The sequence below is a fragment of the Saccostrea cucullata genome, unplaced genomic scaffold (genome assembly GCF_032062105.1).
Source record: "Saccostrea cucullata isolate Sc308-1 unplaced genomic scaffold, CSIRO_AGI_Scuc_v1 ctg9521, whole genome shotgun sequence".
NCBI classification, from domain to species: Eukaryota; Metazoa; Mollusca; class Bivalvia; order Ostreida; family Ostreidae; genus Saccostrea; species Saccostrea cuccullata.
Window position 1 is genome coordinate 5924 of NW_026931336.1, and position 25050 is coordinate 30973.

The following is a 25050-nucleotide window of genomic DNA, read 5'->3' on the forward strand; positions in this document are numbered from 1 at the left end:
TTAGGTGAGCACTAACTGACTCTCTGAGATTTGTGATAAGTTCAGATGGTCATCTAAAATTAGTTCCCGCGCTGTTATTCCCGATTTCCATTTCTCTAGAAAATCTAAAATAAAACAAGGTATGCTAATAATACACATGGCATATACATTCAGCGAAAGGGCCATCGATTACAGTATTCATCTAAAAACCTTTATCCTTTCTGATTTTTCCCATCCTTCTTTATTCTATGCCCACAAAATCCAAAATTTTGAAACATTGTTTTTGTTCCGCCTGTTTGACTTTATTTTTGTCTGTTAATCTAGAAAATACTTTATTCATGGTCATTACTTTTGATTAGTAAAAGCTATTTCTAACATATTTCACAGGTGTATTTCTTGTGATCAGAATTTTATTTGAGACAAACTTGACTTTGACCTTGGAGTATGAAATTTTACATAATCAAAATATGCCAAACTTTAATTTTGTCTATAAGTTATGAAGTGTTGCATACTAGTCCGCGTTAAGCAGTGGTTAGAGCGTCTGATTTAGAGTCGCAGAGTATGTTGAAAGTATATATTAATTCCACTGTGGGACGTGGAGACGGGTTTTTCGGATGAGACCGTGTCAACGGAGGTCCCTGTCGCAGTTGGTGCTGGCACAAAAAAGATCCCTCACTGCTCAAGGGCTTTGAGTGCCGAGTAAAGGACACAGTTTGCAGTTTTCCACTGGCAAGCAGTAGTCTCCATATGAGATAAATGTTTTATAGAGGGGCGTTAAACACAAACAATTTAATAAACGAACGATTCCAGCTAAAACTTTCATCCTTTACTGTTCTATTTCTTGTTTCTTGGTAGAGTTATGGTTATCAAATATCACAAGTATATTTCTTTGACATGGTCATCCCTTGGGAACCTTTTGGACTAAAAGCTCACCTGACTTTAAATGAAATGAGGACTATAACTCCCATCAATATAAACATTTGCCGTGTAATACACATTTAAAAATGTGATAAAAAAACCACGAAAATCTAATGTGAATATAAAATATTACATTTATAGTTTTTTTTTTTATTTTTTTTTTATTTAGAAAAACAAAACATCATATACATGTTACACACAGTGCAATTGATTTGGTAAGTTTAACAATTACATTCTTTCTATTTGTCATGTAAAAATCATATGGAATAATTTATCACAAAATATCAAAATGAAGAAAAGTCATTAACAAATACAGCTGATTATCTTATGTATGATTGTATAGATTTTATCAAACTTCAATGAAAAAAAAGTCATAAAAAATACAGCTGATTATCATATGTATACTTGTATATATGTACCCTTATATATCTGGGAGACCTCACCTCCAGCCCAAACACAGTCTATTTATTGTCTCCCAGATAAAATTTGTAGAATAACAGGCTTATTCTACAATGGGTTTAAAAATTATAGTTTCTCTTTAATACATTTCATAACATTATAATATTTCATATGGTTAATTTTCTTATATACTTCACTAAAAATATTCAATATACTCTTCATATGATAACATATTTCTTGAGGCTTTTCTTCTTTGTTTTCAAGTCTACAGTACATTTTGTATTTGTAAATTTCACATGCAATGAAGGATATTATGCTATTCAAAAATAATATCTTTTCATTTTTTTCATAATAAAATCCAATAACAATATTCTTCCATGATATATCAAATTTCAAAACTTGCTGAACAACATCCCATATATGAGACACATTTTGACATTTTAAAATAAGATGTCCATTGTTTTCTTTTACATCTTTACAAAAAGCACACATTTCATTTTCAACAATTTTCCATTTCTTCAACATTTCTCTATTACACAATAAGTTATTTAATAATCTGTAATTGAAGTCTGATATGCCTCTATCTGCAATTGCTAATATTTTTTGTTCATATATAGATTTCCAAGCAGTTTTTGGAATTTCAAACAATTTTCCATAATAATACTGATGTAAGGGAGGTTTAACTTTATCATGACACAGAATGTTATAAATCAATTTTGAAGTAATATCAAACACTGTTACTTGATGATGGTATAATAAATCATATGAATTAATTTCATATTTGATATTTTCATACTGTATATTTGTAAATTCATATTCTACAAAAGCTTTCAAAATTACATTTTTCATTATCATATAGTCACAAATCCAATTTCTCTTACATACAAGTTTATCATAAAACCATTCTATGGATTGCATACCATTTTTGTCTACAATATCACCAATATATTTAAATCCGCTTTTCAGCCAATTTGAAAAAAAATATTGGCTTGTTTTTATACTTAATTTTATTATTACACCACAGTGGTTCCTTTAATAAATTATTCAAATTCAATTCTCTTTTGTTTCTTTTACATTCATTAAAAAATACTAGCATTTCATTGTAAAACAAGGGAAAGTTTTCCATAATTTGATAGTATTTTGTATCAATAATGTTTGTTTTACATAGATATTCAAAATCAAAATTTCTCTCTTTACACAAACTATCAATAAATAGGAATAAGGAGTATGTTTTACTTAGTATGTTTTTAATCCATGATACTTTTATGGATTTTAGTTTTAAAGGTACATCAACAATACCTATTCCTCCTTCTTGAACACTTCCAATCTGAGTGTTTCGCTTTATTCTGTCTTTTTTATTCCATATAAAATTAAAAATTAGACTTTGTATTTAACTTAACTGTATTTTCATTTGGAAAATTTAAAATTGACCCAATATATATAATTTTTGATATTGCTAGACTATTAATTACACAGACTTTGCCCAGAATTGTTAATTTTCTTTTTTTTCCAAGATTCGAAAAGTTTGTCTAAGTCGTCTACAATTTTTGTCCAGTTTTTATTGTAACATATTTCCTTATCATGTCCTATGAATATCCCTAGAGCTTTTATACAGGAATTATTAACTTCAACATTTTCTATTTGTCGATACAAATTTTTCAATTGACCTGTTACGAGACATTCTGTTTTAGACCTGTTTAGTTTCAAATATTAAACCAGATACTTTACTGAATTTTTCTATAACCTCTAAAGAATGTTTAAGAGACTTCTTATCTTTTAAAGGAAGTGTGCAGTCATCTGCATGTTTTATTATCTTTATAATATCAGTCATTCCAGGTTTTTGAAAACCCTTTATGTTGGGATTTGATCTAATAGCAATGGCTAATACTTATACTACAAATAGGAATAAAATAGCAGAAATAGGACAGCCTTGTCTTATACCTCTGTGCATATCACATGTTTTAGATATCCACCCGTTATTTTTTATTCTAAATATAGGCTTATCATATAAAATGGTGATCCATTTCAAGAAATTTTCTCCAAAATTATTTTACATTTATAGTTATCATAGCATGCATTGTTATAGGGTCATCAACTCATAATCATGAATTAAATGGATAAATTTTGATCTAGAGGGGTATGGTGAGACAGCAATGGACAATCAAAGATTTGCATATAGGAATATATAGGATTTTAAGAGCAAAACCTTCTGCTCAATAACAGCGAAGCTATGATTGAATGAATTGTCATATTTATGAAACGTACTAAGGTAGTTTAGAATCAAGTGTGTACAATTCTCAACCCCCGGGGACAGGGCGGGGCAACAAGGGACAATCAAAGTTTTATAAGGGTAAACATAGGAAGAAATATTAAAAACTCTCTCAACAACAGTAAAACTGGGTTTAATCATATTAATGTAAATAGAAGCATTTTCAGATACATTATTTGATATAGACTCAAAATATATTTCAAATAATGATGACCATTAGTAGATGGGGCTACTACAGGTTTCAATGTTTACAAAGAAATGAAAAGATTCTTCAAATTTTCTCAAAAACAACAATGTTTTGATTTTACATATTAATTCAGAAACATCCTCAGATAATGTTGGATCAAATCTTGTGCCGCTAGTGAAACATGGCAAAATAAAAGTTAAAAATATAGGAAAACTCTTGCCAAATCTATTTAAGTTAAGATTAGTCACATACATATTGGAGCAACCTCGGGTAGTGTTGATTCAAGTTTGTTCGAAATAACCCTTCCCGAGATACATTTTATATTTTAACTTTTCAAACTGAACTTATTTCTGCTTTTATCTCCTTAAAGTTCTCAGGTTATGGCTGTCCCTATTTCAGGATTATTTTGAATATCATCTTTGTTTAATGATCTTTTTGTTCTCTTTACCCCCCGAAACATATATATGTACATGTTAAAATATGAAGTACTTGGTTAAAATCGGCACAGCAGGTTTCAAAAAAGAGAAGATAGCAATTGTCTGCAGGGAAAAATCGAAAAAAAAAGAACTTTTGAGCAGTGAACTTTATTCAGCTTTCAGATCAAAAGCAAATGAATTTCAAATATAATAAAAAAAATCATTATCTTCCAAATCAGGTTAATTTATATATCAGCACAATATATCCAAGAAATCATGAAATAAAAAGTACCAAAGAACATATCATATTTTAGACCATTACCTCACTTTATACCTCTCGTAAACCTCGTAAAAAATTCTTCCTTATGAATGTTTGAAAAATCAAAACAAAAAAAAAATCTTAAAAGCTTTAATATCATCAGTCATTTGTCAACAAATACAGGTAAATGAGTGGAGCTCACTAATTTGCTTTAGCAAATTAGTTAATCTGATAAATATGGGTGTAGCGCGTCGGGTTACATAGGTGTCCAAGTACTGCATGCATAGCAACCAGAGCATCAGGTGTTATGGAGACCATAGTGGGATTGGAGTCGATGATATCGATCACATTTTTCTGAAAAAAAAATGTAAAACATTAAAAACAAGATGAACTCCTTCAAGCGTATTACATTATGAGTTTCATCCACTTCTTTCAAGATATATTATATATTGTAATATAAAAATTTATATATTGAATTTCAAGAAGAAATAGCGGTTGTTATTTTTCGTGGCATCAAAATCGTCAATAAAGATTTCAACTTTGAAAACACTCCTTAAGGTAAATGAAAAGAAATAAGGTTTCAGCCTTGAATGGTTCCCTTTTCATTGTTAAAAATGATGTTTGAAAATCATTTTGTCATATCAGTGAACCTAATTTCAAGTTATTTTTAGTCGAGGACTTGCTCAGTTTTATGGCTTTTATGAAACAAATTGGCAAACATGGAGCAACTTGTTCGGCTCTTTTTGTTAAGTACCATAAAAGAAGCTTTAGTTGTCTATGGGTCCAATACTTATATTATAACTACCCTTTTTCTGATCAAAATAATATTGCGCTTTTAGACAACATTAAGTTGATCAATAGCATATCGTTTAATTATCTTTTACCTCAATTGTATGAAGTCCATGTGACGAATGAATGTTCATCTGTTCCTGTGAGCTTGTTTTATACAGGTAACAGGTATGTCCAGATCTTACGGACAAAACATGCTGTAATGTAATGTTTACAAAACGTCCATCAGAATTTGTCTTAAGTAAACTTACAAAAGATACAACTTCAGATTATCTGTATTTTTAAAATCTGACGAACTGCATTCACCAAAAGTACATTAATTTCACAATCTTAAAGTTTATCTCCGATAACAAATGTGTTATTTACCGTGTGGTAGTCGTAGTAGAATGAGAAAGATTCTCCCACTGACGCCTCGTGAGTGGGGCGTGTTCCGTGGGAATGTGGGTGATGGGCATGAGTCGAATGCTGTGACCTTTTGGTGGTTGTGGCAGCTAAAGCCTTGAAAGAAATATTTTTGTACTATAGAATATACACTTCTTATGAATTTAAAACAGGACCCCCATTTTTTTTTTTTGCAAACAATGGCGAACTGTAGTTTATAAGAAAACTTTTGAAAACTCCTCTTTAAATAATTTTCAAACTACACTATTTAAATGCTTAATTTGGCGTTCTAGTATTTTTATATAATTTTTAAATTTTCTTAGTAACAGAGTGAATTTTCCATGGTATTATGCCTGCTTGTTCAATCCTTTTTAATTAGTATTTAGAACCAAGAAACCTAAGGACACTGTTTCTTATTGACAAAGTAGGTGGTAATAAGTTAAATGGTAATTATTTAGAACTAATACACAACTTTAAAATATCTTCTTTCAATGAACATTTAGAATTACTCACCACATAAACGCAGCAGAAAAGTAAAATGATTTTTGGCATTTTTGTTTCTTGTTCAGCTAGGTCTCTGGAGAAATGTGAATTATAAAGGTACACATTTTTGCTTTATATTTATATGCTTAGACTTATCACATATTTCTTCTTCTGACAGTTGATAAGTGTTCACATAAATGTGCTCACGGAATGCTATTTATGATCTCTGTAAACTTGTCCTCAAAGAAGAATAATGTCCTAAAATGACCGATACCCCAGGCAGGAACAAAATCAAAGAATTGTAATTCAAAGGAAAAGTCGATTCAATCTACAGGAGTCAATCGACTCATTTATGTTGTCTAAATGGCACTGAACATTGCATAAAAGCGTGTCAGACAATTATTAGGATACTATTTATTTTGCTCTTGACATTTTTTTTACTTTAAAGAAGTGAAAGATAATGTTACTTTGCAGTTTTACCAGTATTGCTTGATTTTAATAAACGATCTTTCTTTTACAACATGATTAATTAATTACACAACTCACTGTTACTGTACTTAAATATGAAAAGATAATTCCTAGATTAAATATTACTCTAATGAAAACTAAACTAGCATTATAAGAAAAATTGAACATTTTTACAATAACTCAAGGAACTTTAATAGTAGGGAAATAAACCCAGGACATGAATTCAAACCAAGTTCTTTAAAATATCAGTTATAGGCATAACATTCAGATTACTACTGTAGTGATGACCGTTATATTTATGATCGGGATCGGGATCCTTTTAATGTATATCAATAACATGTAAACAGATTTCACTAGTTACCCTCCAGACCTTACAGCATATAGACGTTCATCGGCTTGTGAGATCCGGTAACTCATTTATGGTGAGTTATTGACTTCCCATAACTCACTATTGTTTATTTATCATTCCTTCACTGTATTATTTATATGTCTACATACTAACACAACATTGGTGTCAGAAGTGTCAGAATCAAAAACCCCGCACAAAAGATCCGTGTATTTTGGCGCCATTTTAAAAGTAAATTCTTGGTCTCCTAAATAATATCAGGGTACACTGAATAAATAGTGTTAGTATTTTATAAGATCCTTTGTCATTATTTTTGAATATGATCAATTTCTACTTATTTTTCTTAGCCTACAACAACATGTTTTTTTGCATCTTGTACAATTGCATGACTATTTCGTCGGAGTGTCTGATGATTTAGTCAAATACATCATATAAGATCATTGATAGTAAATAAGTAGACTAATATAGTGGGTCAATAAGATCAAGATCATGACTACCCCTATAGACATAAACACAGCCTCAATTGAAGATCTCATGAGGATAAACAATGTAGGTAAAGTAAGAGCTCAAGCAATTTTAGATGCAAGGTTAAATAAGGGAACCCTTACATTGGAAGACCTTAAGGTAATCCCTAGTATCCCTAGTAACATCTGGGACCCATTGTTCGATCAGGGTAAAATAATTATTCCATCAACTTTAAGGAGTACTTTGCCCACTCAGATCTCCGGACAATCACAAGACAAAACACAAATTCATACTGAATCGACAGAACAACAACAAACACTCCAATTACAAGAAAACTTATCCCAACAAATTGAATATTTGCAAAGGGAATTAAGAGAGAAAGAATGTCAGATTAGAGAGAGAGAAAATGAGATCATGGAGAGAGAGAAAGAAATAAGAGAAAAAGATCAATTGTTACAAGAGAAAACTGACCGTCTGGAGAATAGTGAAGAGGAAATTTCAATGTTGCAGAAAAGTTTGGTGGTGAATAGAGAGAAATATGATGGGATGTTTGAAGAGTTACAAAAGAAAATGAATTTGAGAGAACAAGAATTGAATGAGCAGTACGAGAGATTTGAAGAACAAAAACAAAAAGTAAGAGCATTAGAAGAACAAGAGCGTGCTGAAAGGGAAGAAAATTTAAGATAAAAAATGAAAGAGATGGATGAAAGAGAGAGAGAGATTGTGAAAAGAGAAAAAGAATTGAATCAGATACGAGCAGAATTAGAACACCAACGACTCACATCAAAAATAGAGAAAATTTGCTCCACACAGTATCTATAATCGTAAGAGCGAGTTTAACATTGAAAAACCAGAAGAAAAGAAAATCACAGTTTCCAGTCCAGCACCCCCAAAACTTGCTACATATGATGGTAAATTGGAATGGAGACCATACATCATACAGTTCAATCATATCGCTAAAAAATATAAATGGAATGATTCAGACAAATTAGACAAACTGATCGAGTGTTTGAGAGATAAAGCTTTGAAGTTTTTTAGTTCAAGACCCGAAAATGTACAGCAAGACTACAAGCTACTATGTCAAAAATTGAAAGAACACTTTGACAAGAAGGACCAGCCACATATCATTCGTAGACAATTGCAGGAAATCAAACAAAATTCAGAAGAAACTATTGAAGAGTTTGCTGAACGCATAGAAGAACTTGCGGCTGAAGGGTATCCAGAAACCCCGGAATTCTTTAAAAGTACCATCACCGTCGATGCCTTTCTACGCGGATGCACAGAAAAAAGGGCTGCACTGGTCACTCTGGACAAAGATCCCCAAACTCTGGACCAGGCAATCACTTATATGAAGAGCTCGATCACCAACCAAAAATTAATAATGGGCCCAAAGAAAGAGATAAAAAGTGTTTCATTCGAGAACAACAAGTCTGATGATAGTCCATCCAAAGATATACATATTAGAATGGCAAGAAGTCCATCACCGCCAAGGCCTTCATTAGAGTCAAGGATTTCAACATTAGAAAAAGAGAGCAAGGAAACAACCATATTACTAAAAGAAATTCTGAAAGTATTACCAGCGCCAGATGAAGAACAACAATCCAGACCCAGATTTCAGTCACCAAAAAGATCATCAACATCAAGGTATTCATCACCACAAAGAACGTTTAATGCATCCGGACCAAGATATGCATCACCAAAAAGATCTCCATCTAATAGTCCTGTAAGGACAGAGAGTCAGAGCGAGTGTTATGTGTGTGGTAAGAAAGGACATTTTGCTAGAAACTGTTGGAAGTCGAAATCAAGATCACCTTCACCAACACAAAAAGCTGTCAATTTAAACTTTCAAGAGCTGAGGAAATAGGTCATTCCTCAGCTCATACAAACACACCAAGACCTCAACCACACACAAGATTCAAAATGGTCGAGACCATAAAATGATCAACAATGTATATATATACTTGTACATTTCCAATTTCTTTCAGAATTTTTTAATGAAATAAAATTTAGTTTTATGTGGTAGTTAAGGATTATCTGGAGATTGGCAGATAGTAGAGTCGGATACTCTGACATTATTGGTTTGCCAGTTTCTCAGATAATTCTTAGAAAAAGTCAGATATAGGTTAATTCTGGACACGAGAATTAATTTTGTAAATATTCTTTATTTTATTGTACTATACGTCTTTTAGGATGTTATAGTTTGGAAAACAGATCCATTCTTAATATATTTTACCTACAGCAGAACATATTCTAAAAAAAAAAATTCGTAAATTTTGTGACTAGTAATTTATTCAGTCTTTTATTTTGTTCAAATAAAAAAAAAAGAAGAGATTTTGTAAAGATGAGAAGTCCTATGGATTAATTTGCAAGTGTTCTATTCTTTGTCTAAATTAGGCAAATTTTTAAATTTGAAAAATAACAATTTCAGAATTAATAATTATATGTATTTAGGCTTCATTTAATCCCTAGATAGTTTTAAAAATTAAAGAAAAGGGGAAGAAAGGTCCAATATTTACAAGATTATACAATATTTTATTAAAAAGGTTTTAAAGTTCATCAAATTACCTTTCAAAGTTTGATAACATCTTTAAAAATTTTATAATTATTTATTGCGCATTGACAGTGCTGATAAATAGTCGGATTGTCTGATTGTTGTCAATTTCATTGTCCGTGTGTAATAAATAAAACAAAGCTTTTATTATTTTTAAAATGTACATAAGCTTTATATGTTTTTTATATTTTAAAAGACACATATATTTTTATTATTTTATATACAAAGCCTTTCAAATATGAGGGGGAGGAATGTAGTGATGACCGTTATATTTATGATCGGGATCGGGATCCTTTTAATGTATATCAATAACATGTAAACAGATTTCACTAGTTACCCTCCAGACCTTACAGCATATAGACGTTCGTCGGCTTGTGAGATCCGGTAACTCATTTATGGTGAGTTATTGACTTCCCATAACTCACTATTGTTTATTTATCATTCCTTCACTGTATTATTTATATGTCTACATACTAACACAACACTACTGTGAAATAACTGATTTTCGTGGGGCGTATAATTTTCGTTGTTTTCAAGGTATGAAGAGACCCACGAATTACCTGACTCTCAGAATAAGATATTTGTGATTAATTTAGATTGACATTAAAAAAAAATAGGACCAGGTTATTCACGATCCACAATTTTCTGGAAAATCTCAGAAAAAAACAAAGATATGCTCAGAAAACAAATATGCTCGTAAAAATAGAATAAATGTGCTGCATTTATATTGCGAATGAATTTAATGAAGGATATGAATATACTACAGTATTCAATATCAAAGTCCATAAAACAATACAAAATAGGAGCAGTACGGACCTCCAAAACGGTTGGATCAGGGGACATGAATGAGTGAGCATCCCCAAGAGGTACAATACTTACCAGTACCTAAATTACCTTTTCCCTATTTAGATATATGTCACAGTTGTATTTCATATGAAATAATCTTCTTTTAGGGACCCTAAGTTTATATCCTTATTCTTTTTAAACTTGGAGTTTGATCTACGTTTTAAAACCGTTTTTTTAACAACATTTGAATGTTTGGGGCTAGGGCGTTTTGGTTCACAAATATAGCCTTTATTGCTAAGGCCCTTTGTTCTTTAAGTAAATTATCGTTATAATAATTTTTTATACTTTTATTTTTCTCTTGAACTAAGTCTTGGAGTTTGAGTTGCAACAGAAACTATATTCTTTGTCCTGAGTTGTAATATGTTTTTGTCTTGAGATAAAGTTGATCAGATTAAAAACAGAGATGAATGAATCGCTCACTAATAAACCTAAGAAGTCGACATGCAATTTAAAAACAATTCTATTTTGTTTACTATATTATATTTGCAGTATTTTAATCATAACCACTGGGTACATGTTTATGTCAATCAAATCTGATATTATTCCCTTTGATGTAAAAAACAATTAAAACAAATTTACCTCAGAGATGAAATAAAACAAATTTTGAGTTTGGATAGATTTTTTAAAAAATTGGTTTTGCCAAAAATACTGTAGATGCAAGATTTGCAATGAGATGTATGAGATCATAGTCAAATCTATATCTGAAAACAAACACAAAGTTTGCAAAGTTCACCTGATTCAAAATTAAAAGAAGAAGGAAATTCTCATCAACTAACATTGCATTTACATTTTATATTGCCCTAAAAATTCAAAGAAGAACTCACTTTTGATATTCATTTATATTCATAAAGTTATTAAAGTTAACATTTTAAAAGTCATTTTAACATTCAAATGAAAAGTACATGACTATACTTCTTAAGTATTTCTACTCCATTCCTTTTTAATTTCTAATGCAAAACCTGGAGCCACTCATTCAAACAATTGAACGAATTTGAATCCATTTACATAACAAAGCTTATATCCTAAAAGAATAAAAGTTAACAATTGAATTAAAGCTATTTTTTGAACGTATTTTTAAGCATTGTTATATATCGTTTAAAGTAGGGGGCTACTCGTGGTGAACCGGAAGCCGGATTTTGCCGTTTTCGGTTTAAAAATTATGGTACATATAACATTAGCAAAAATGTAAATAACGTCTGCAGAAATGTTGGAGGGGCGTATAAAGATGATTGGGTGTATTTTTGTGCAAGGATTGAAATAAATAAAGACTAAAAAATCAGGGTAAACAAATTAATTATTCTAATAGGAGGCTTTATTTGAATTTTGAGCTATGTTACTTTATTAGTAAAATAAGATTAATTCTTCAATATTTTCTTAGTTTTAAGCAGAAATGTGTACCGTAGCCTGAAATTATTAAATATTATCCTTATCCTTGTAATTTATGTTCAAAATAACTTATTTGCCATGTGCTTTGACATAAAATGTAGACCGTCTTTATAACAGTGATGATTTTGTTTTTTCTACAAAAGGGTACATGAGTGTTTCACACCCTAGCTCAGTAAAAATATCGAATACCTATCTACTTTTTGTGCTTTTGAAGTAGATAAAGTATCTATTAATGTAAATCAGGACAAAAATTGCACCGTTATCCAATTAATTCTAAGAGTAGGGACCTACCTTAAACTAAACCTAAGTCCACAAGTTACCAACATCTTATGTGATTGATTACGAGGGGTGATCAAAAAGTTCGTGAACTATCTACAAAACCACAATTCAGATTAGAATGAAATTCGGTACACACATAGCCATACACAATGTCTATAAATGGCATATGCTAAATAAAGTTCTTCTCCTTGTTCGTGACGTGACAATGTGAAAATGACGTCACTATGTAGGTCACTTGTGACGAAAAAATGGTTGTCTCTGTCGAACTCTTTCAACAAACGACTGTACAATTTGTTGTATATCTTAGAAATCCCTCTGCAGTATCATATGATAATGTGTACACAGTTTATTAAGATAAATGAGTTCCTATAAATTCAATTAATGATTGGATTGATCGTTTCAGTGATGGAAGGCAGATGGTTAAAAAGGATATTTATCATCTTGTTCAGTGAAAGCAAGATTGAATAGATATAGATATAGATAGATTTTTTAATTAAGCAATTTGCTATCAAAGACCTCCAATTTACACTTTGAAAAATAGTTGAATATTTGAACAATAATATAATTGTTAAATACCTAAGATATCGTTTATTTTAGATTTTAAACATATTAGATATGATAAAAAGGAGGCATCTATTCTCTATCCACCTTGAATAAAAGTCTCTCTCGAGACAGAAGATTTGTGTTTTAATGGTCGCCATGCTTATTTTTGGAAAGGATATTCTTATCCAACCATTCTGTTGCCGAGATTTGACCATTTCTGACAAATGAACTCTTCTTGTCATAAAAATTTACTCACATGGAAAGAAATATAAAACTCAGAAAAATCTTTCAACTTTTGTAAGAGAACGCTACGGAGGGGATCACGTGGCAGCCAATATCACGTGATTCGTGCATGCGCAGAACGGTGGTTGATGTGCATTAAAATCGGAGAACATTGAAACCAAATATTGTTTCTTTTATGGAAGTTATTGAATTAGTTCGCGAACTTTTTGATCACACCTCGTATTTACGAGTTATTGAAATTCATATGACGGTACTTCCGAAAGTGAAAATAAAATTTTCATAGTCTTCTTTGCGCATTTTGGGCAACAGCTTTCATATTCTATTGCGATATCATTCAATCCTTTTGACAAGGTAGCCCTTAGTTGGTCGAGAGTAGTTGAAGCATTCCATGGCCCCAACTATCAAATTAATCCAACAGATATTCGACTGGATTTATGGAAGGCGGCTGTTTTAATGAATAAGTATATCTGTAATGAAATTAATGAAGATAACGATCGGCAAAGGATACACGGACCTCTAAAAAATCATAGGTGGGATCGGGTGCGATGGAGCAGTGTGCATCCCCTGACGACTGGTCCCAACCGGCATGTATTCCTGTCATGATCGGGAACTAACGGAAAATATTCGTCGACAATTAAGAGTGTAAATAATGGCATAACAATTAGTATAATAAATGTCAGTCAGCATTTGACTTTATTCTTGATTTCATATTTACTGACAAATTCTTAAGAAGCCACCAAATGATGACTTTTAAACGAGACTGCTGATATTCTTGTTTTATCAACTTGTTCGTCATAAACTTACTTCGTTCATAAATAGAACATGTTCTTGTCTATCGAATCAACTTAGAGATATAAACCCCGTATGCAAGCGATAAAGGTATATTGCTGCAAAGGTAAGGGAAGTTGACTTAAGGAATAAGTCATTACATTAAATTTTATCATACAGACAAAACGTGCAATCGTGATGTGACTTTGTTATGCGCCGAAATCAAGGTCACAGTCAATTCAAGATACTCTGACGACTTAACAATGTTATTTGATAGAGCAAAATCTTCGTTCTCCATTGTTTGTCGTTGTTGTTGTCGTGAACCTTTTGAAAATTTGTTTTCTTCTCTGAACCACTGAGCAAATTTAAACCAAACTTTAAACAGATGAATATTGTAAAATACATTGTAAATTTAAAGGGATCCAAATAGTTTAAATGAAGGCGATATAAAAGAGGAGATAATAACAAAATACAGTGGACCTTTAGATATCCGGATGCCTCAGGATCCGGACGATTTCAGATATCCGGGCGCTTCACATATCCGGACAAATTGACTTGGAACCAAAGTGTCCGGATAAATGAGGCTCCACTGTAGTAAGAGTTGGGTTTTGCCATTCATTTAAAAATCTTCTTCGTAAAAACCAATAAAATAAAAAATGACTGGAGAACCTCTGGAACAGAAAAGAAATTAAACTAATGTGAAAGCTTCCTGACGTAGTGTAGATATACGTTTGGTAAATCACGACTCAAGGGGCATGTGTGGATCAAAAATTAAATATTAATTATTATATGGGAATATGAAGGAAATCTTTTCAAAAAAGACAGCAAAGCTATGAAAAATTATATTAATATGAAAATACCTAAGGTAGTGGGATTCTAATTTATTCAAATGTTGTCCTCCAAGGGTAGAGCGGAGCCACAATGAGCAAAAGAGTTTTAACAAAAGTCATTTCTTAAAATATCCTTCAATTAGGGCATGTAAAGCCAAAATCAATCATACAATAAGGAAACATGTTGAAATATGGCCATTTTTGGTTAATATTTGTCCAGAAATTTTTAGAATACAAAAATGAAAAAAAGTTAATGGTTTGAATGTATATGACTGCTTATCTAGGGGATGTCCACTATGTGATTTGAAGTTACAACACATATTTAAAATCAAGCGCCCTGCCGATGTCAATGGCTAACAAAATAACATGCCAACAGGAGACTGGCCTCACTAGAAATCACTTTAAGTCTTCAAGATATTTTCTCTCTCATTTATTTGATACATATTACCCTTATGAAGATTAAACATCACATTTGGTTTTCGACAATTTATCGGAGTGAATGTCTATTTGTGGCTTAATCCTACATTATCCTCCGATTTAAAAATGGTCTGCCATTCGTGATTAAAGGTGAACATAAAAACAAGTGCTTGTTAAAATGTGACTCAACTCTACATAATATGTCACTTCAGCTCACTTTTACTTGAGATTTCCTTCCTCTATTAACTATAAAATCACTTCTCATATGCTTTTCTGTAATTGTACGTCAGATTTACCTATTAATGGACTCTTTATTTTGTGGTAGATCTGTTTTAGTGATATTTGTGGGTACATGTAGTTCTCACCCACAAATTAATATCCTTCACGAATTAGCAAATTATGGTTACAAAGCCGTGTTTCTTCTTACAGTTTAATAGAATACACGAACGCAAGACTAGTATCCACAGACCTGTAAAATTAATGAAATCCACGAAAATTTGACCCAACGAATTTAAGTTTAATTTCATATAGAGGATGCCTAATATGGCCTTAATCTAATAAAAATCCAGTAGAGATCTACCATCTGAATTAAAAATTTACAGTGTGACAAGAAGTGTTATCTTGGAATACCCAACGTACTTTTACTTTATGTACACATTTTAAATGATTAACTGTATGTTGTTTAACGTCCCATTCGGGAATTTTTCAATCAAATGGAGACGCCACCACTTGCCGGTGAAGAGCTGCAAATGTTGCCCAAAACTCGGTCCTACGGCCATTGAGCAGTGAATAATAGTTATAAATATTAAAAACAGAACAATTTGTTCGAACTTTAATATAAGGAATTATGTTGAACAAAAATGAATGGAGTCCAATTATTTGATGATACATCTAGTTGATCTGATAAATAGTAGTGTAACGCTTTGAGTTACATACATGTCCATGTGATGAATACATGGCAACAAGTTCATCGTGTGTTATGGAGACCATAGTCGGATTGGAGTCGATGATATCGATCACATTTTTCTGTAAAATATAAAATTGGAAAACGTTTAAGCAAGATGAATTCATTCAAGCGTATAATTAAAGGGTTTCACCCAGATAGCATGACTATGTTGGGCCAACATGTGTTAAAGGTTGTATGGTTGGCGTTGGAGGAACAACGTTGGGCCAAAGTTGGACCAATGTTACCAAGTCAACCTTCTCGATCATGACAGAATTCCTATGTTGGCCCAATGTTGGTCCAACGTAAGCAACTTCCATTCACTTTAGTTTCCAAGGAAGGATGGATCCTGGTGTTGGTCCAACGTTGGACCAATGTTTATAATACACCCTTAAAGAAAAGTGTATTTACAAGTTGGTAGTAGTATGTTGGCCCAACGTTGGCCCATTGTTTGTTATACACCATTAAAGAATGTGTTTTATAAAGTTGGTAGTAATATGTTGGCCCAACGTTAGCCCATTGTTTGTAATACACCCTTAGAGAACGTGTCCCATTAAGTTGGTAGTATTATGTTGGCCCAACGTTGGCCCATTGTTTGTAATACATCCTTAAAGAATGTGTCTTATCAGGTTGGTAGTAATATGTTGGCCCAACGTTGGACCAATGTTTAAAATACACCCTTAAAGAAAAGTGTATATACAAGTTGGTAGTAGTATGTTGGGGCATCGTTGGCCCGATGTGTGTAATACACCCTTAAGGAATGTGTCTTATCAAGTTGGTAGTAATATGTTGGCCCAATGTTGGCCCATTGTTAGTTACACGCCCTTAAAGAACGTGTCCTATCAAGTTGGTAGTAATATGTTGACCCAACGTTGGTCCATTGTTTGTAATACACCATTTATGAATGTGTCCCATCAAGTTGGTAGTAGTATGTTGGCTAAACGTTAGCCCATTGTTTGTAATACACCCTAAAAGAATGTGTCTTATCAAGTTGGTAGTAAAATGTTGGCCCAACGTTCGCCCATTGTTTGTCATTCACCCTTAAAGAATGTGTTTTATAAAGTTGGTAGTAATATGTTGGCCCAACGTTGGCCCATTGTTTCTAATACACCCTTAAAGAACGTGTCTTATCAAGTTGGTAGTATTATGTTGGCCCAACGTTGGCCTATTGTTTGTAATACACCCTTAAAGAATGTGTCTTATCAAGTTGGTAGTAATATGTTGGCCCAACGTTGGACCAATGTTAGTAATACACCCTTAAAGAAAATGTCTTATCAACTTGGTAGTATTTTGTTGGCCCAATATTGGCACAATATTTGTAATACATCCTTAAAGAAAGTGTCTTATCAAGTTGGTAGTATTATGTTGACCCAATGTTGGCACAATATTTGTAATACACCCTTAAAGAAAATGTCTTATCAAGTTGGTAGTATTATGTTGGCCCAATGTTGGCACAATATTAGTAATACACAAGAGTGTTATTTTGTTTAGGTGTTTTAAAGATGAGATATTTATATTGGGCCAACGTTGGTCCAATTATTATACTGCCAGCTAATTGATGGTGTTAATTTTATAATTAGCTTCTGAGCTTTACGTTTGGACAACATTGGCACATTCTGAAATAATTAAGAAGACTTTCTTTGTCCATGCTTATCATTGGATGCCTGCTTTTGTTTAGATATATTTTCAAAATTTTAATTTATATATTTGCACTTAAGTGATCATAGCACCAAAGAGTGTTTTATTCTATTTTTTGAAATTGTGTTTATGCTTATTTATTTGTAATAATTCCCAGATAGCAGAACATCGTTTGCCAAATCTTACATTATGTTTCTATTCTGTTGGGTTACCTTGATTGGGCCAACAATGGCCCAACATGGAATATTGATAGCTGGTTATGTATAATGGTGCGCTAATGTTGGGCTAACTGTTGACATGATATCATAAAACTATTATCATGAAAATGTTTGTTTGGGGATTGGCATCGGCCCTACGTTGGCCCAATATACCATGAATCTGACTGAGCATCATGGGTAGACAACAACCGGGCTACTTGTAATATCCGCGCCATTTTTTATCTGACACGAGCGAGCGTAATGAGACTGATACCTTGCATATATCTGCAACCACTTTGTAAGTATTTATAATATGTTTGCCTCGGCACAGCTGAATTAACGTTTAGTTTTTAAACGATATTATGTACAAATCTGTGTAAATCAGACACGGGGAAGTGCAGAGGCCAGGTGCTGTTGGGTCAACACTGTACCCCAGATAGAATGCTAACATTGGGCCAACGTTGGGCCAATGTAATTGGTTACATCGGGCCAATGTTGGCAAATGACATTGACCCTATTTAAGTTTGCTCATCGGCCCAATGTTAGCCCAATATGTTGGGCCAACGTTGGCCCAATGTAGAGTGTTTTTTCTACAGATATTGGCCCAACGTTGCACCAACATCGGCCCAATGAATGCGACATTGTTGGCGAAACGTCAACAAGAACATTGGGCCGATGTTGGCAAATGACGTTGGTCCAGTGTCATTTTCTTCCTTGGCCCAATGTTGGCCCAATATATTGGACCAACATTGGGCCAATGTGTATAAACATTTAATTGTTACAAATCTGTATATAAACAAATCTGATTGTCTCTACAATCAGAAATAAATCTACAACCAATCCTACTTGAAAATACAAGCTAGCTAAAATAAATTTAAAATTCTTATAATTTATCAAAACAAAATAAATTATCAGTGATTAAATGTTTTTGTTTCTATACAAGAAAAATAAATGAAAGTATAAAATAACAAACGTGTTTTGATACGGTTTAAACAATGAATAATTTGCCCCTTATTTAGATTGAAATCTGTGTCTAGTAGAATGCATTTCAGAAGTCTACCACTTAATTTACTTATATACACTTAACGTCAAGTACATGATCAAACATTTTGAAAATGTTGAACTTGTTGAAGTTAAAACAAAATTAATTCAGTACTTAACATAAATTGGGTTCTTTCATTTAAGATTTGTTCAGTGTAACGACAAATTTTCAATACATGAATTTTATATGGGGCAACATTGAATCAAAATCGTTGTGATGATGATGATCAAGCGTAGAAATGTTATGCATAAATGCCTTCATCACGCAAGCTTATCACTTAATCACACCATGAAATAAAAAAGACGGTTATTCCTTAATTGACAGCTTAAACATATAGTGATATACTTATAAATTTAATCGTATGTTTACTTTTTACTGAAAAAGTAACAAATGTATTAAGTACCAAATACTACAATTTTAGTGCTACTGGAGATTCTAAAAAGACATTGAGAACGCAATCAAAGAATAGCTAAGGTATGCCATGGACAGGGATATGGGGGAGGGAGAAACAGACAAAGAAGAAAAGAAGGGGGCGGAGGAGACTCGGGAGAGAGAAGAGAAGACTTAGGAGAGGGATCAGATGGAAAGTGGCAGTGCCTAACTTTTTTTCTGTAATATAGTGTGACATACCTGTAGTTCTACCCTTTTCTGTGTCTTTTTGTCGGTTACAAACACGATGCAGATGTCAGAAACATTTTTGTGTAAGTAATCAAAATGACGGGATTCATTTTAGTATTATTTTAAGAACATGAGGGTTTGGATTATTTGTTAGACGTGCTTATTGATACTTGTAATTTAATTAACTTTTGCATCAATTTACAGCAGAGAGGGAGTACACAGTCATGTAACCGTACATGTATCGCTTGAAGTGAGCACCAACTTTTAGTTCTTAAATGTTTTCTTCATGCACTGAGCAATAAAATTATAGTATGTTGTAATTTAATTTTGTATTTTGATTTCTTTTTCATCAGTTTTTTAATTAATGTAGAGCTACTTACAATGCAATGCTTGTTGATGGCAATTCTATGAGATACTAGTATTAAGAATATGTATTAAACTAATAATCTAGCATATATAGCATATATAGATAGTATTAAAGGACTTTTACCATTAAACTGTACTACAAAACTAGTACAACCTTATTGTATATATTTTTTTGTCAATTTTGAGGACAAATGGCCAGCAATCAAGAGCAAATGAGTTGTCATGATGGAGAGCCAATAAGATACAAACCAACGTTGGCCTAAAATTGATGTTTTCCTAATATTGAAAGAATAAGTGGCCCAACAATGGCTCAATAATATCCGTTCGTTGGTACAACAATAAGCAAACAAGTTGGTCTGATTAAGGGCCGATGAGCAAATTACCGTTGGCCCAACATTAATTGCTAACAATGGCCCAACTGTACAAAAATGGCGTTTGCCCAACATTGAAAAAAATACATTGGCCCAACAGTGGCCTAATATTAACTGTTACATTGGCCCAACAAAAAGCCAACAAGTTGGTTTGTTTAAGGGCCGATGAGCAAATTACCGTTGGCCCAACATTAATTGCTTACAATGGCCCAACTGTACAAAAATGACGTTTGCCCAACATTGAAAAAAATACATTGGCCCAACAGTGGCCTAATATTAACTGATACATTGGCCCAACAAAAAGCCAACAAGTTGGTTTGATTAAGGGCCGATGAGCAAATTACCGTTGGCCCAACATTAATAGCTTACAATGGCCCAATTGTACAAAAATGACGTTTGCCCAATATTGAAATAATACATCGGCCCAACAGTGGCCCAATATTAACTGTTGCATTGGCCCAATAATGAGCCAACAAGTTGGTTTGATTAAGGGCCGATGAGCAAATTACCGATGGCCCAATGTTGAATGCAAACGGTGGCCCAACATAAGGAGCATTGTTGGCCCAACAAAGGTCCAATAACATTCTGCTATCTGGGCATCCACTTCTTTCAAGACAAAAAAGTTTGTTTTCTTTATGTTGCATCGGATATGTAACTAATGTGTTACAAACGGACATAAAGTATAAAACATGGATGTAGTAACTCATTCTTGTGTCCATTTGTGGGTGAGCGAGTTGATTCTGAGCGAAACAGAAGTGATTTTATATGTATCGGGATTGATGTAGAATGCTACCTTGATTTATAGAATATGTTCTTTGCGAGGGGATGCCGCGCCTTGCGATGGCCTTGTTCAGTGTGTATAAATATATCTTCAATTTTCAAAAAGAAAGTGGCAGTTTTCGTTTAATAAAATCAATTTGTTAATACAGTTGTCAACTTAAAAAAACTCTAAAATGGAAATAGAAAAAGGTAAGTAGATGTAGTAAAATTATCTTAGTTTTACTCTTAATGCGTCCCAATGGAATACAAATGTATTTACAAGAATTTGGTTTACAGTTTTATATTGTAACAAATAATTTTTTACGTCTTGAATGATTCCTTTCTCTTGCTTATAATATATAAAAAGATGTTTGTAAAACATTTTGTCATTCCAGTGAACCTATTTTCAAGTTTTATTAAGAGATCTCGCTCTTTTGCGAAACAGATTGGCAAACATGGATCAGCTTGTTCGGATTATTTTGTCTAATTGTAAAGAACTCAAGAAGGTTTAGTTGTCAATAAGTTATTCCTGGATTTGCTCAATATTGTGACTAACTTTTTCCGATCATAATTTTGGACTATATTAAATTTATAATTGGCATATTGTTTAATTTCTTTACCTCGATTGTATGAAGTCCATGTGACGAATGAATGTCCATCTGTTCCTGGGAACTTGTTTTATACAGGTAACAAGTATGTCCAGATCTTACTGACAAAACATGCTGCAATGAAATGTTTTAAAAAGCTAATAACAATGTGTCCTTAATAAGCAAACTTCACTTTGCAAATAATTAAAACATCAGACTATCCGCAACAATAGACTATTGATTTTGTGAAGGAAAAGCGTTCACCACAAGTACACTGAAATCTGATAACCTTGAAGTCTGCCCATTAGAAGTGATGAGAATTTTTACCGTGTGATGGTCGTAGTAGAATGAGAATTTTTACCGTGTGGTGGTCGTAGTAGAATGAGAATTTTTACCGTGTGGTAGTCGTAGTAGAATGAGAATTTTTATCGATTGGTGTTCGAAGTAGAATGAGAATTTTTACCGTGTGGTGGTCGTAGTAGAATGAGAATTTTTACCGTGTGGTAGTTGAAGTAGAATGAGAATTCTTACCGTGTGGTAATCGTAGTAGAATTAGAATTTTTACCGTGTGGTAGTCGTAGTAGAATGAGAATTCTTACCGTGTGGTAATCGTAGTAGAATGAGAATTTTTACCGTGTGGTAGTCGTAGTAAAATGAGAATTCTTACCGTGTGGTAATCGTAGTAGAATTAGAATTTTTAACCGTGTGGTAGTCGTAGTAGAATGAGAATTTTTACAGTGTGGTAGTCCTAGTAGAATGAGAATTTTTACCGTGTGGTGGTCGTAGTAGAATGAGAATTTTTACCGTGTGGTGGTCGTAGAAGAAATAGAATTTTTACCGTGTGGTAGTCGTAGTAGAATGTGAATTTTTACCGATTGACGTTCGAAGCAGAATGAGAATTCTTACCGTGTGGTAGTCGTAATAGAATGATAAAGATTCTCCTACAGACGCCTCGTGAGTGGGGCGTGTTCCGTGGGAATGTGTGCGATGGGCATGCGTGGAATGCTGTGGCTGTTTGGTGGTTGTAGCAGCCATAGTCTTTAAAGAAATATTTCTGTTATTAAATTAATTATTGATTTAAAAAAAGATTTTATACCGGGTATATTTAATGCTTGCAAATTGGTGTTTTATAAGAGATAACTTTAGAAAACTCTTCTTTGAATTCTTTTTTTCAAATTATACTACATTTATTAAAATTCTTGATTTTTTTTATCAAAGCATTTTGGGTGTAGGAATTCTTTTTTTTAAATATAGTTTTTAGCTACAAAAGTGGGCCTTACAAGGCATGCACAGCCGTTCATTCACTATCATAATTTTTTTAATGACAAATAAAACCCACAGCACACAAAGGTTCCTATTGGCTAATCCATCAAAATTAATACTAGTACTGCAATAAAGAAAAATAATATTGTGGGCTACCTATAATTCTTTACAGAAATTCTTTTTATTACTATCTCCATTTTTACGCCTAAAACTAAGGATTTATGTTCATTATCTGCTCCTAATTTAGTATTTAGCCATTTCTAAAAATGTTCCCGTAGTATTTTTTAGATTTACTCACCACATAAACGCAACACAAAAATAGAACGATTCTCGGCATTTTTTATTCTTCTTCAGCTAGTTCTCTGGAGAAATGTGAATCGTGAAGGTACAAGTTCTCGTTTTATATTAATTGGCTTAGACTTATTTCTTATCCTGACAGTCAATAAGTGCTCCCTAAAAGTGCTCACGGAATACTCTTTTTGTTCTCTTTAAATATGTCCCTTTCAAACTAGAATAGTGTCCTAAAGCGACCTATTTCCCAAGCAGAAGCAATATCGAAGCAAATTAAGACTTGGAAAAGAAGGCAAGACTGTTTGGAATTGCTTAAGAAATAAATAATTTGATTTGATACCTTCTCTTATATCCAATGTTTTTTAAAAATCTACTATATATCAAGAAATTATCTGATAAAAGAGATTTAACTGTCAGTTTATTTATCACCGTTTGAGAAATTTTGAACGATCTTCAAGTCCTCCTTTATATGAAAAATAAACGTTTATCAACACGAAATTAAATGATTAATCAGAAGAACAAGAAACACTGTGAAGATTTTTTTTCATGTGGTCAATATCAAAGCACTGTAAAATTGTTTGTAATGGAAAATTTTAGATGCAGCGGTAAAGGAATACAGTAAACTTGTCCATTATCTGTAGGACATGCTAGATGTAAACTTAAGATTTAATTTTAGCATTTTCAGGGAAGATGTTGAGATCGCTAAAATTTCATATCGCTAAAAATTAATTATGTTTTATTTGTAAAAGCTTCTTTAGTGAACATTTTAAAATCGCTAAAATTGCATTTCGCTAAAAAATAAAACCCCTATTTTTCTTTGGACAAATCGCTAAATTTGCGTCTCACCAAAATTTCCACTTATACGGGTATGTTGGAATAATATAGTCATTTATACATTATTAGTCGTATTTATAAAAAAAATCTACATAATTTAATCTTTAATTTGGTGTTATTACAATGCATTATTTTATCTCTGTTCAGGTTTTGCATGCCGTTAGTACACTTTATTGCATAAAAATATGATCGACAAAAAGGACATTTAGTATGTGAAAGTTCATAGCGAACGTAAATAATACGTACTGTATTCCGTGAGTACTTTTAGGTGAGCACTAACTGACTCTGGGGATATGAGATTTGTGATAAGTTAGATGGTCATCTAAAATTAGTTTCCCGCGTGGTTATTCACGATTCCCATTTCTCTAGAAAATCTAAAAGAAAAACAAAGGTATGCTAAGAATACATATGGCAAATAGATTCAGGGAAAGGGCCATGGATTACAGTATTCACCTAAGAAACTTAATCCCTACTGATCTTTCCATCCTTTTTTATTCTATGCCCACAAAATCCATGATTAAGAAACATAGTTTTTGTTCCGTCTGTATGTCTATTTATTGACTGTATTTTTGTCCGTTTAGCTGTTTATTAGAAAATACTTTATTCGTGGCCATTACTTTGATTGGTAAAAGCTATTTCTAACACATTTCACAGGTGTATTTCTTGTGATCAGAATTTTATTTGAGACAAACTTGACTTTGACCTTGGAGTTTGAGATGTTACATATTCAAAGAAAAATAAATATACTCCACTGTCAGTTGAGAAACTTCTCTATAGGTAGTAATCTTAATGCAGTTTTGTATAATCATAACTTAGTTTATTCTCCTAAATGCTTAAAATGTGGTTATTTTTTTGAAGACTCTTTTCATTTTTTCTTTCAATGCCCATGTTATGATCTTGCCAGGCACTCTTTGATTGC

The 25050-nt window shown here is 32.5% G+C and overlaps 1 protein-coding gene and 1 long non-coding RNA gene across 2 annotated transcripts; both read right to left on the bottom strand.

The window, feature by feature from the left end:
* LOC134232269 (uncharacterized) lies at positions 1–23364 on the bottom strand. Its single transcript, XM_062714230.1, has 5 exons — positions 23305–23364; positions 5583–5714; positions 5312–5413; positions 4688–4781; positions 1–104 (listed from the first exon to the last, which is right to left on the bottom strand). The coding sequence occupies exons 1-5, from the start codon at positions 23341–23343 to the stop codon at positions 1–3; spliced, it is 471 nt and encodes a 156-aa protein (XP_062570214.1). The 5' UTR covers positions 23344–23364.
* LOC134232272 (uncharacterized) lies at positions 16084–22404 on the bottom strand. Its single transcript, XR_009984738.1, has 3 exons — positions 22377–22404; positions 21777–21878; positions 16084–16248 (listed from the first exon to the last, which is right to left on the bottom strand). It is a non-coding gene; the product is annotated as an uncharacterized LOC134232272 (long non-coding RNA).
* Positions 23365–25050: the final 1686 nt, after the last annotated feature.

Excerpts from the sequence above, each read along its gene's own strand:
- LOC134232269 (XM_062714230.1), bottom strand. The coding sequence starts at position 23,343 with ATGCCGAGAATCGTTCTATTTTTGTGTTGCGTTTATGTG. Across the intron at positions 5,414-5,582 it reads TCTACTACGACTACCACACG|CATGTTTTGTCCGTAAGATC; the intron begins GTAAATAACACA and ends ATTACATTACAG. Across the intron at positions 4,782-5,311 it reads ATGGACTTCATACAATTGAG|AAAAATGTGATCGATATCAT; the intron begins GTAAAAGATAAT and ends TTTTTTTTTCAG.